Raw genomic sequence first — 13,938 nt, forward strand, 5'->3', positions numbered from 1 at the left:
CCCACCTCACCTACCGACCTCACCCACCCATCTCACCCACCTCACCCACCTCACCCACCTCACCCACTCATTCACCTCGCCCACCCACTCACCTCACCTCACCCACCCACCCACCTCACCCACCAAACCCACCTCATCCACCCAATCACCTCACCCCACCCACTCACTTACCCACCCACTCACTTACTCACCCACTCACCCACACAAAGTGTACCTTGCATGGCATAAGCTCCAAGGTGACGTCATCGCCACCTCGTGGTGCAATGCGGTTGTTGTTCTGAGTCAATGGACTTTATGTGAATTTGTGGGAGTACAGCAACAAGTCGAGTTTGGAGACCACGCCAGTTGATTTCAGATATTGAGCGCAACACAGACTGTCAGTAAGGCTCATACCCCATGACCCCACAGCAAAGATCTCCCATATAACCTCGAGGAGGCTAATGAGGCAACTGCTGTTACTGAGCACAGCACACGAGGCTATGGATAACTTGCATCACGCTTTCCCGCGCCGCCTTAGTCTCCATCTAGTGGAGGTCTACATACACTGCTCTGCAGACCATCAGCCTCGTGATTTCCGTAACAGCATCGGAGCAGCAGCTGGTTTCACAGTGACATAGGCAACACGATGGCGTGTAGCATATCGCATTGACAAGGCTCGATTATTGCAACTCACTACGCTACGAGACGTCTATAAAAATATATATATTACCAAGCTGTAGCGTGGAAATAATTGTCTGCCACGTGTCGTGGCGGGGTTATTGAAAGATTGTACCGTGTCTGTCCAATGCTCGCCGAGCTGCACTGGCTTCCGATTGCCGATCGAATACGTTACGAGTTCGCACTCATTACACACAGAAAGTGCAGCCTCCAAATCCTGGGCACTGGGGCAGTAGACGGCTGGTCGCCTCTGACCCCCGAGTGTAAACTTAGGGAGCCGCGTGCAGCCTCAAACTCCGGCCATACTTCAGTGTGCAATCTCCTGTGGTGCAATGTTTTTATTTCACGTTATATCTGTAGGGGACTGTAAGGAGAAAGTGCTAGAGAGTACGCGTTGAGATCATATTAAACAGGTGGCCGGAAGTTACTGTATAGATGATCTAATGAAGAATACGCGTGCCATAGTGGAGTGGGAGGCACTGTCAGATAGGAGCGGGGCCGAGCGGGTATTTGAGGGGGAGCGATCTGGGCACTTGCCCGGGGACTATCAACAAACAGGGTGGACCACATCAGGGCGAACTGATCGTGAAACAACTAGGTGGAAACCATCGGGGCTGATTGATAGCAGTAGTAATTGCGAGCGAAGTTACTATTACGTTCGAAGTTGTAAATACGTTGAACTTAGAAATAAAGATTCGCCTTGCACAAAATGGACGTCTCGAATGAGCTTCTTTACGCATCGTTATGAAGTGTGCGCAGTGCTGCCAAAAGGAGCTAGTCGTTGCAGCCCAGAGAACCGTGTTGAGCATCTGCAATATCTGGCACCTCCTTTTCCCGTTGCTGAGTTCCACCATCTTCCATAGGCTCTTAACGCAAAAGGACCCTGGATGTGGAAAGTACCTGCCACTCAATGAGTTAATGACCCACATGTTGTTTCCCTCTCACAAATTGAACAATGGTTAAATTTGGGTTCAATGGATAGCACGCTGAATACAACGGTGCAAAATTCCGTTTTCAACCTGATCATCTGTCCTCTTCTCAGAGCTTTGTTCAGGCACTCGCAAGTCCCTCTCCAATGTCCTTATAAGAGTTTAACCACACGTTTTTTGGCACTGTGTGACATTTTGCTCCCCATGCCGGTCACTTCTTTCTCTGTCAAATATTCCCCTCCCCTACAGGCAGACAAGCAGATGGCTGGGAGAGGCAGGAGGAAGGGGTCCTTCTTCTCCAGAGCCAAACGCCGTCCACCATCGGTACAGGGTTGGGGGCAAAACTCCCGAGTGTGGGAGCTTAGTGACTAATACGGGCCGCTACACAAATGAACCACGATACCTTGCTGCTGATCTCGTCAAGAATATAAGCCATCACGGGAATCCGGTTCACCTCGCAGCAGCGGCTCTTTGCTAGCCATCGAACAACGATGGTCACCGCATCCCGCACTTTCAGGTGCACTTCTGCGGCAGTCTGGAATGCTCTTCCTTCAAATCTTAGATATCACTGGGGCTATGCACATTTACATCATCAACATTGACAACTCTTATTTTTTTAACTGCGTTTTTATTTTTTTCTTTGCCAGTTGGCTATGTACAGTGTGAAAGAAGTTCAATATACATACAAACCCTGAAACCGCTTCACCTTTCTAGGTCTCGTCAATAGTGCGAACTCCTCGCAACTCATGATAGCTACATTCATTGAGGGCAGGAAAACTATGAACCCAGGGTCCCCTGGCAAAGCCATTGCAAACCTGCAAGAACACCAGACCAAAGGCTCGAACCCAAGATATGTGTCCCTGACATAGCCATTATGACTCCGTTGAGAAAAACCCAGACTCAGGGTGCAAACCCAGAATCTCAGCGGTGCCCTCTGAGCCACCCTCCAACTCCTCTGCTCGGTCGCTGTGTTATAATAATGTACGTTCAGAGAGACTCGTTGAGAAGCAATGTCAGTTTTGTAAAACCAAGCTTTAATCGATTTAGACTCCCCAGCTTTTGTACAGCGGCATGTATAAGGTAACAGCAATTTGAGACGAACAACATCGTGGCCATGTCACACGGACAAAATGACGGCCATGTCACATGGACAAAATAGTGGCCATGTCACAAAATAGCTGCCACATTGGACAGACAAAATGAAGATGTGAGAGTTCCCTTGCCTCTTGTATAAGAGAGAGAGCGAGAGTGAGAGAAAGATTACATTCCAAACAAAATAGTTCATTCGTATAAGTGGAGAGACCTAAAAGCTAAGGATTGATCATACGGGGTGCTCCGGTTTCTATTTGAACCCCAGCAGACTACTCGTTCACTTCTAGATTTGAAGCTTTCGTGACTGCAAGGATTCATATTCTTAGGTTTTTTCGGTAAAGTCACGTAGGTAAAAAATTAAAATTAATAAAAGTAAAATAAAATAAAAATCACGACGTTTCGGAGGCAACACAAGCTTCCGTCCTCAGGTGGAACCGTCACAGCCACGACAGCTGTATCAAGTTAATGAGAGATTACAAGAGCTACCACTCCGTATATATAATGGTTGAAGAGTGGGAAGGGCCAAGTACGGCACACTTTTTATTAATATGGTAAGGTGAGGCTTAAGACTAAGAATAGACTGCATAACAAAAGACTGAGCCTTTGTTATGGAGAGGTACAGTTTGTGACTACGCCTAGCCTACATAACAAAAGTGTGAAAAAAGAAAAAACCTAAACCTGGTAAAACAAGAACGGCTGTCTATCAATAACCTGTAATAGTTGTCTGTCAAATAAGATGGTCCAAATAAGTGTAGTTAAATCTTTTTTGCATGGTTAATCACATCTTTCCAATGTTCTAGGTTTGAAGCTTTCGTGACTGCAAGGATTCATAGTCTTATGAATGTGACTTACGTGACTTTACCGAAAAAACCTAAGAATATCTTTCCAACGATTACTCAGTTTGTAACCATCATCACGGTCGAAATTATGTCTGTGTTTGTATACCTACGTGACTTTACCGAAAAAACCCAAGAATATGAATACTCGTTCACTATTAAACTGACTTTCATTAAATCTTGACTTAAAGCTTTTCGACGTGATGATACACCACTTTGTTGAGCTATCGTTTTACTTTCATTTAACCAGGTAAGGCCCCCTGAGCTGCGTAGCTCTTTTTCAGAAGGGACCTGGTTACAAACGATAGCTAAATAAAGTGGTTCATCATCACGTGGAAATGTATAGCAGCCAAATACTCGCAACGCATGTCGTTGATTTTAAATGTGGAGGAGAAAACTGGAGGACCTGGAGAAAATCCACGGGGGAAAGAGAGAGATGCATACTCCAAATATACAAAAGCAGGCGTCTTCAGGGTCAGGATCGAACCCACGACCTCTTGTATACCAGGACAAGAAGATACAATCTCCCTAACCACCGTTAACAGTCTGAAAGAAACAGAAAGGCGATGGCCGAATCTGAGTGGGGCCAGTAAATCGATCATAATGCTCAGAGGGAGTGTGGAGGCGATAGCAAGGACACTGGAAATTTAAAACACAGTGATATGAAGGTAAATAAGGACGATTGTGATTATAAAATTGCAATAACAAATCGCGCGGTCGCTCCTTTAGTGGAGGAACACGAACTACCAACTCAATTCGCGTCTATGTCACTCACCCGTCTACGTCGCTCACCCGTACAAATGTCTCTCTGGTATAAAAAAGATAAAGACAAAGATTCCCCGTATAGCCTTAACAAACTGTTGGGCAAGTGCTGTCAGCGAGAACCTGTGAAGGCCGGCATGGCAAACGAGGGGGGTGGGTGGCCAGCACAAAGCCCAGCCGCCTTTTTCTCCCCAGTTGCGATGTTTACACACCGCACCAGGTACTCATTTGTAACTGAGTCGACCTAGGGGAGGGCCCAGGACCCGATCAGATAATCGTTACTGGTTTAACTGTGAGCAGGAATCAAACTCGGGTCACCCTGTTCGTAGCACAGCATGCTAACCGCTACACTAACACTCCCCTTTGTGGTGCACACTCTCACATACACACACGCGAGTGTGATTCTGTTCTACTTTTGGTGGAAGCAGCAACGACGTAGTTCCGGAGCTCGATGCCCATTGTGGAGGTCCTGCTGCTTCTGCTGCCACAACCAGAGGGCGTTGAAGGAGCACAGACCGCAGTCGTTTTACTATACAGCCTCTACGAGTCTCAGTGTATCTATAGGAGTCTCTATATACCTCTCTGGGTTTTTAAGTATCACTAAGTCTCTATGTACGTCTCTGAATATTGATGCATCTCTCTGTGTGATTATATTCGACTCTCTTGGGCTTGATGATGGCAGCAACAGCAGCGATGTGGTGCAGGAGCTGCATACCCAATACGGAGTTCTGCTGCTACTGGCCACAACGAGAGAGCATCAGCTGAGGGTTTTTTTGCTCCTGCTCTTCTGTTAAAGGAGCACAAACTACAGTGGTTAACCAACTTAGTGACAGCGAGAACCTAATCAGCTATTGGCCAGTACAAGGACCACCCACCCCTAATCACCTAGTATGAGGGGGGGGGAGAGGGGGAGAAGAGTGGGAGGAGTGTTGAAAATGGGGACTGTGGGGATGAGAGTGTTGGAGAGTGCTGCTTTCATTTTGCTTCCTCTATATAACTAGATCAACCGGCTGGCTGTCGACAGCTGCGGAGAGGAGATGGAGTAGATTAGGGTCAAGATTCACGATGCACACACTTGCACACACATACAGATACAAAAATAGCGCTAACGGGTTTTGTATAATTAAAAAAAAAACATTTAGCACTCTTTTTTTTAATCTCAACAGTCTGATCTATGTGTTTGGTGTTCTCCATGCCTAGTCTCTCATAGCACCGCAACGTTACACGAAAGCTCCATTCAACACGTGGTCTTTCACGATTAATAATATTCACAATAAATGTTTTTGGGTTCGATCATGTTGCTCCATTTAAGACCATAAGCAAGAATACTTCTTGACAATTCTTGAAAATCGCCTGGTGAAGCTGGTTGTAAACAACGGCAACACATTAGAGTACTGGAATTGTAAATGATGTGGGTATACGCGCTTCATCACAATGGTGTCCTGACGTAATAGCTGATTGGCACGTTTAGTCCACGTGACAAACCTTAGTAATTGGCTGTGTCGGGTGGTGGTGGACTAACTCACTCACCACCCACTCACCCAACTTACCCAACTACCCACTCATTTGCCACACTACTCACCCACCCACTAACCCATCCACTCACCAACCAACATTTCTTTAGAACCACTTTTTGCGTTTAGTTTGTTGTCCTTCCCCTGAACCTTCGATTAGCACGTTTGGCTACATACGGTGCGAATGTTCAGCATGTATACATACTACACTACTATACACTACAAGACTATACACGACACTACTATACACTATGCTATGGTAGGAGGAAAGCAGGGAACCCTGGCGAAAACGTATGCAGAACAGGGGAGAGAACATCCACACTCCACCCATTAACACACGCACTCGGTCGCTCTGCAGACCCACCCTGAGATCACACGACACCCCACGCAGAAAGTGGCTCCCAAGAGGGAACTCGAACCCAGACCTCTCGCTTCTTGCTGCGAGGTCGCGCGAGTGTCACCACTTTACCACCGCCTTGCCTCCCCGCGTGACACCGCTGTAAGACTAACACTATGGTTGTGGTTGGAAGCTATTGTGGGTACTCACCGTGGTGATCTCTCGATTGATGAATGCATGCGGCTGAAAGATAACGACAACAACTTGATTTCAATAACATAATCATCTAACGTTTTTGGGTTTGATCATGTTGCTCCATTTAAGACCGGAAGCAAGAATACTTCTTGACAATTCTGGAAAATCGCCTGGTGAAGCTGGTTGTAAACAACGGCAACACATTAGAGTACTGGAATTGTAAATGATGTGGGTATACGCGCTTCATCACAATGGTGTCCTGAAGTAATAGCTGATTGGCACGTTTAGTCCACGTGACAAACCTTTGAAATTGGCTGTGTCGGGTGGTGGTGGACTAACTCACTCAACACCCACTCACCCAACTTACCCACCTACAGTACATGCCCGTCTGAAGTTTGCCAATGAACATCTGAATGATTCAGAGGATAACTGGGTGAAAGTGTTGTGGTCAGATGAGACCAAAATGTAGCTCTTTGGCATCAACTCAACTCGCCGTATTTGGAGGAGGAGGAATGCTGCCTATGACCCCAAGAACACTATCCCCACCGTCAAACATGGAGGTGGAAACATTATGCTTTAGGGGTGTTTTTCTGATAAACGGACAGGACAACTTCACCGCATCAAAGGGACGATAGACGGGGCTATGTACCGTCAAATCTTGGGTGAAAACCTCCTTCCCTCAGCCAGGGCATTGTAAATGGGTCGTGGATGGATATTCCAGCATAACAATGACTCAAAACACACAGCCAAGGCAACAAAGGAGTGGCTCAAGAAGAAGCACATTAAGGTCTTGGAGTGGCCTTGCTAGTCTCCAGACCTTAATCCCATAGAAAATCTGTGGAGGGAGCTGAAGGTTCGAGTTGCCAAACGTCAGCCTCGAAACCTTAATGACTTGGAGAAGATCTGCAAAGAGGAGTGGGACAAAATCCCTCCTCAGATGTGTGCAAACCTGGTGGCCAACTACAAGAAACGTCTGACCTCTGTGATTGCGAACAAGGGTTTTGCCACCAAGTACTAAGTCATGTTTTGCAGAGGGGTCAAATACTTATTTCCCTCATTAAAATGCAAATCAATTTATAACATTTTTGACATGCGTTTTTCTGGATTTTGTTGTTGTTATTCTGTCTCTCACTGTTCAAATAAACCTACCATTAAAATTATAGACTGATCATTTCTTTGTCAGTGGGCAAACGTACAAAATCAGCAGGGGATCAAATACTTTTTTCCATCACTGTACATACTACACTACTATACACTACAAGACTATACACTACACTACTATACACTATGCTATGGGAGGAGAAAAGCAGGGAACCCTGGCGAAAACGTATGCAGAACAGGGGAGAGAACATCCACACTCAACCCATTAACACACTCACTCCGTCGCTCTGTAGACCCACCCTGAGATCACACGAAACCCCACACAGAAAGTGGCTCCCAAGAGGGGACTCGAACCCAGACCCCTCGCTTCTTGCTGCGAGGTCGCGCGAGTTTCACCACCTTACCACCGCCCTGCCTCCCCGCATGACACCGCTGTAAGACTAACACCGTGGTTGTGGTTGGAAGCTGTTGTGGTTGTTGTGGGTACTCACGGAGGCGATCTCTCAATTGATCAATGAATGCGGCTGAAAGATAACGACAACAACAACTGATATCAATAACATAATACATCTAAAATGACACGTGTAACATAACACACATAACGAACTACATGAAACGTATCACGTGGGTTATTCGTTTGTCCTGTGTCCGCATATGCGGCTATGAACGTGGCAAACAAAAAAAACATTGAAGACCTGACCATGGAAGTGCCGGGATTCGCTCTCTCTCTCATGATGGCTGTGAACCCCGACACTGAACCGCGCTCGGACACAGCACGGGAGATGCGCGTCGTAACACGTTGTTCCACAAATGGAAAAGCAAAGAATCACTAAACTGCAACTGTGGTAAATCCCAAAACATCAAAAAAAATCACTAATGAGCTGCGCCATACGCGTACACCCTGGCGTTATCGCTGCAATCAATACAGCATCTATTGCTGCCTTGGTTTGGTTGAAGGACCTTAACATTCAACTATGACACAATCTATTCCAACTGTCGCTTACATACCCTACGAAAGAAGAAGATCAGCGACGTAAAAACACGTTTATTTAATTATTTTTCAATGAGAGCCCAGTACAAAACACAAAGCACGATGTATTGAAGGGGGTAACAGGAATCCCTCCGAACCCGTTGGATATCTTCCCATTGACCTTCGACATGGTACACTTCGGAATTGAGGGTGCAAAAATATGTCCATGAAGCAGAACGTGCTTGGAAAAAGTCCAGCCTCACGCTTCATCAAAGAACAACTTTGTACTCATCATAACAACATTGCCTTGGCTAAATCGTTCTGCATTATTGGTCGCATTCCAAATAGTGATAACAATCCTCAGAAATAATTTTCCTGTCTCAGTCAACTTTTTAATAAGTAACCAAATGTAGTCTCCCACTCTTCCGCTGATTTCTGTACCAGATAATTTAAATATTATATATTTAAATTAACCAAATTAGAGTCTTTTCCCACTGTTCCCTTACTTACAGTACTTACCTCCGGCTCAGTTCCAGGACACATTTTGACCAAGTTTCCCGCAATTTCAACAGCGGAACTCATCTCTTTGTTTGCTATCTCTCGACCCACCAACTGTCCTTCAAGGCTGTTACGGGACCATTCTGCTATGCTGAGGCCGTTTATCCCCAGTCTTCTCAACAGGTCCCTCAATACCAGCACAGTTTCAGACATTTTAAGATGGCGGCTGTCATCCAATTTAAAAAAGGGCTGGTACTACACCCACATATACGGGGTTGCCGCGATGGCAATACATCGCACGCCGTGCCTCGCTAGCGCCGGCATTACCCAGTGACATCCACCATTTCACTACATACGCGATGTCCACGATGTAAGTGCATTGCATGCTGTGCCTCTCTACGGACACCACACAGTGACATCCGCGATGTCACAACAACATGTACGCCATTCTGTGAGCACATTACACCAGACCTTTTATCTCTTCACGGGCTACCAGTCAAATTCCTATTGGATTTTAAGAGTATCCTATTATCTTATGAGGCTTTAAATGGGCTCACCCTACATTATTTGCAGGAACTAATAAATGTATATATTCCAATAAGAAAATACTGCTCAGCACTTGCAGGTCTAGGTTGCACTTTTTAGGTGAATGGGCTTGTGTTAGTATGTCACCCAAACCATGGAACTCCACACCACTTGAAATCACAGAATCTGAGTTGGTAGATATATTTAAGTCTGCTTTGAAAACCAATCTCTTTAAAATGGCCTTCTCTCTTTAGTTTTGTTCGGTTGCCTTGGTTCTGTTACTAATTTGAGGTTAAAGGAAGGCTCAGGCCCGATTCAGAAAATCGCCACTGGTGTTGTGGCCATGAGCGGGAATAGAACTTGGTTCGCTGGGTTTGTACTACCACTCCCCACAACAACAATACCGGCCAATCGCCACGAAGTGGCGGTGATGTCATCACGGCATTTTTGCCAGGCCAGGTGCATTTTGAGGCCACGGGAAATGTCGAAGCCCAGCTGGTAGCAGGTCACAGGACAAAACCAGGTGTCATGGGTTGACTGACTGAGATGAGTGGCAGATGCACCATCTGTGCCCCTTACTGTGCCAACTTTCTGCGTGTTAGCCGTGCTCCACTTATTGTTGTGAGCATCGTTCCTCTGCCCTCCGTTGGAGGCAGTCGCCCTTCAGCAAAAACTCCCAAAATAATTTTTCACGAACCTCGTCCACAGAAGCCGATCTTGACACTGCTGGTACCAGTCATTAGCAAATTAACTCAGCTCCATATCCTTCTCGTGCTACGCTTTTTTAGCCCCCACTATTCAGCTATGGAAGCTGTTTGGATATGCAGTAGCTAGGAATGTGGGCTAAGCGCACACACACGCACATGTGTACATGCACGCACACATGTACACACTGACACGCACACACAATCATGCATACACATGTACATAAGTGAAGTACCGGTGAAGACGCTTGACGCCGAGGTTGAGGCACACGTATATTTATTTCACAGTATGACAGTGGGCATATACACTCTCGAGGGGGTATCGGCCCCCTCACCCGTATAACTCGGGATACACCCCTAGCTAACTCTGTCCTAGCCCCGAATCCTCCACTAATGGGCTAGGGGAGGCTAACTGGCCCGACACTGGTAAGTCGGGCCCGGTACCCGGAGTTCCAGACCAGCTCTTACAAGAGCACCGGCTCTGGCTTTCGGGACCACGCCGCTGGCTCAATCCTGTCCGGCCCTGAAAAGGACATCGAACCAGGGGAGTCCAGGGCTCTATCTAAGACGTCTTCAATCTTCTTCCCTTAGCTTAAACATAACTGCCGAGCCCTTTGAAACATCCCCTTTTATACCCAACCCCTCCCTGAGGGGTGGGGCCCCGGGGGATCATAACGTTCGAACCAGCCCCCCCCAGGGTGTCTGGCTCGGACGTCGTAGAGAGCACTTGCTCGTGCACTTACGTAGCCCCGCCCACTGTGTTTGTTTTCCATAGGCTGCCATGCATAACGGGCCCTCTCTTTAACACCCCTACATCACCCCCCCCGCATAGCTTGCAGCCGTCCCGGCTGCCAACATACAAAAATGACAATAAAAGTGCATTTACCCCTTGACCGCGCGTGTGCCTCACTATTTTTCAACAATAACAAGAACAGCAACAAGAACACAACAAAATGCAACAGCAAGAAGAGAAAACAACCCGACGCACCCCCCCTTGAATAAATACGAATTCCGTAAAAAAAACAACCTATATACAATTTGCAGGGAACCCACCATACACACAACACCAGGTGAACCCAACGTATGTACATTTCAATGGGCAGGGAACACACCACCCACACAACACACGATGAACACAACCTATGTACACATCTTCCGGCCTCATAACAGTCTGCGCATTTTTGCGCGCGTCCTTGCAGCGGGCCCCTCACACGGGGTAACCCCGGGTGGCGGACCGTAAGGTGGCAATTGTCCGTCCCGGAGTGAGACCTCATCCGATGCCGCGCGACCGTCGGTATCCCCAGGAGGGGTGGTCGGGCGTGAGCCCGTCAGTCCTGATGCACCTGGAGGTGGCACGGCCGGCAAGGCATTAGGTAAGAACGACGGAGACGGACCCAGTGAGTCGGTCGACCCCCCACACGTTTGGCCACGCATGTGTGAAGTGGGTTTGTGTACCGCAACGAGGGGTTTTAACCTAGAGGGGTGCACGAACCATCGCCGCTTCCCCCATTTAATGCGCACGCACTGTGGTCGCAAAACTTCGACCACCTCCACAGGGCCCCGCCACGGCCGCGCCAGCTTAGGGGAGGTAGCCAGGGGCACTTGGGGACAGTGCAACCATGCCTTGTCCCCCGGCTTCCACTGTATCACGTGCGCCCGACCCAGCCTGAGGCGCTCATTCGCTTTTTGACGGAGGTCCGAGTTTAGCATAGCAGCATCCCGCGCCTCTGTTAATTTGGCCAGATTAAATTTGACGTGGTCAGCCAATTTAGTTTTCCCTTGCGGGTCGGGGATCTGCAGCTGGGCGCGAACAGGCGGGTCGGGTTCGCGACCGTACATGAGGTAAAAGGGGGAAAATCCCGTAGCTGCATGGGGTGCCATCCGGTATGCCGCCAAGACCCCTTGAATATGCAGGTCCCAGTCAGTCTGCGAGTCCGAGACCTGCTGTGACATCATTGACGTAATGGTGCGATGCAGGCGCTCGACCATTCCGTCAGTTTGCGGGTGATACGGGGAGGTACGAATTTTCTTCGTGCCTAAGAGGTCACAGACTTGTTTGAGTAATTTACCGGAAAAATTTCTGCCCTGGTCGGTCAGCAGCCGCTCCGGAGCACCTTTGTCCAGGACGTATCCCTGAACAAAGGCCTCCACGATGGCTGCTGCCGACTGGTTGGCAAGGGGCCAGGCCATAGGCCAGCGCGTAAAATACTCGACACCTGTCAACAAATACCTATTGCCCCTGGGGGTGGCGGGAAATGGGCCCAAAATGTCCAGCGCGACAAGCTCATTTATTCTGGATACTTTGATCGATTGCAAGGGCGGGTTAGACTCCCGCGCCGGCGGTTTCCGTTGCGCACACCGAGGGCATGATCCCAATAGATCCCCAACATCCCTCGTCATACCAGGCCAAAAAGAATCAAGTTGTAGCAGTGCAAGAGTCTTTTGGGTCCCCAGGTGTAATAGGCGCTCATGCGCGGCCCACACCACCTTGCCTCGCAACTCAGAAGGGACCACCAGCCGATGTCGCTGGGATTTGCCGTCCCAATGCATCAGCAGACCTTGCACCATTTCCCATGCATCCGAATCACCCTTCACCCGCCCAGCACCCCCGACGCGACGACGCCACCCGAGGAGGGAGGTATCCTCCATTTGGAGGCGCCCCCATTCAGTGACGGGCAACCCCAACAGGGAATCTCTTCCCTGTTGTTCGATCGAATTAGTAACCAATGGTTCGTCGTCGTCGGTGGCTGCTAAGATCGGAACCGATGCGTCCCCTGAAGGCCTGCAACGTCCCGACCCCAGGAGGCATGCACATTCGGAGGTGGTTGGCATGCGCGACAGAGCGTCCGCATTCGTATGGCGAACGCCCTTACGGTAGGTGGTTTCAAAATCAAAGTCCTGGAGAACCTCCAACCATCGAGACAACTGTCCCGATGGTTGTTGAACTCGCAGGGCATACTGTAGTGCCGCATGATCTGTGCGGACGGTGAAATGCCGACCGTACAGATATGGGCGATACTGTTGGATGAAATAGACAATTGCCAACAGTTCCCTACGGGTGACACAATATCTTTGCTCCGCAGGAGACAACACCCGACTACCGTACGCGACCACCCGTTCCACGCCATCAACCACCTGGGAAAGCACACCCCCAATACCCGTGTTGCTCGCATCGGTGTCGAGCAAAAAGGGCTTAGAAAAATCTGGGTAAATCAAGGGAGGGGCTTTTACCAGGGCGTCCCGAAGGGAGCAGAAAGCAGCCTCCTCCTCTTGACCCCAGTGGAACCGAACCCCTTTAGATGTTAAAGCGTGCAGGGGTTTTGCAATTGTCGCAAAATCAACGACGAACCGTCGGTAATACGACGCGAACCCAATGAAACTCCTGACCTCTCCCACCGAGGTGGGAGTCGGCCAGGAGCTGACACACTGCGTTTTGGCGGGATCGGTAGCAATACCTGAGCGTCCCACGATGTGCCCCAAATAACGCACCGAATCGCGCAACAAATGGCATTTTTGGGGCTTGAATTTCAAATTAGCAGCCCGCATCTTTAGGAAAACTGCCCGCAACCTCTGGAGATGTTCGTCAAAAGTTTTACTAAAGACGATAACGTCATCCAAATAAATGAGGCACGACTCCCATTGCAATCCAGCCAAAACCAATTCCATCAAACGCTGGAAAGTTGCCGGCGCTGAGTGTAAGCCCATCGGCAACCGGTTGAATTGGAACAGGCCATGCGGTGTACGGAAAGCAGTTTTAGGCTTTGAATCATCGTCCAGAGGAAGCTGCCAGAATCCCGAAAGTAAATCCAGTGTGGAAA

The 13,938-nt window shown here is 48.5% G+C and overlaps 1 protein-coding gene across 3 annotated transcripts in view; it reads right to left on the bottom strand.

Moving 5' to 3' along the window:
• Positions 1-2,599: 2,599 nt before the first annotated feature.
• Positions 2,600-13,938, bottom strand: part of LOC133359610 (uncharacterized) — a 36,344-nt gene continuing 25,005 nt past the window's right edge. For all 3 annotated transcript variants that reach the window (XM_061578075.1, XM_061578074.1, XM_061578076.1), the window contains 3 exons: positions 7,915-7,947; positions 6,338-6,370; positions 2,600-5,300 (listed from right to left, as the gene is read on the bottom strand). In XM_061578075.1, coding sequence (XP_061434059.1) covers positions 5,266-5,300; positions 6,338-6,370; positions 7,915-7,947 — 101 coding nt within the window. In that variant the 3' untranslated portion in view covers positions 2,600-5,265. The remainder of the gene's footprint in view (positions 5,301-6,337; positions 6,371-7,914; positions 7,948-13,938) is intronic.

This window comes from Lethenteron reissneri, chromosome 65 (assembly GCF_015708825.2).
Source record: "Lethenteron reissneri isolate LAM-NWPU_2019-01 chromosome 65, ASM1570882v1, whole genome shotgun sequence".
Lineage (NCBI taxonomy): Eukaryota > Metazoa > Chordata > Hyperoartia > Petromyzontiformes > Petromyzontidae > Lethenteron > Lethenteron reissneri.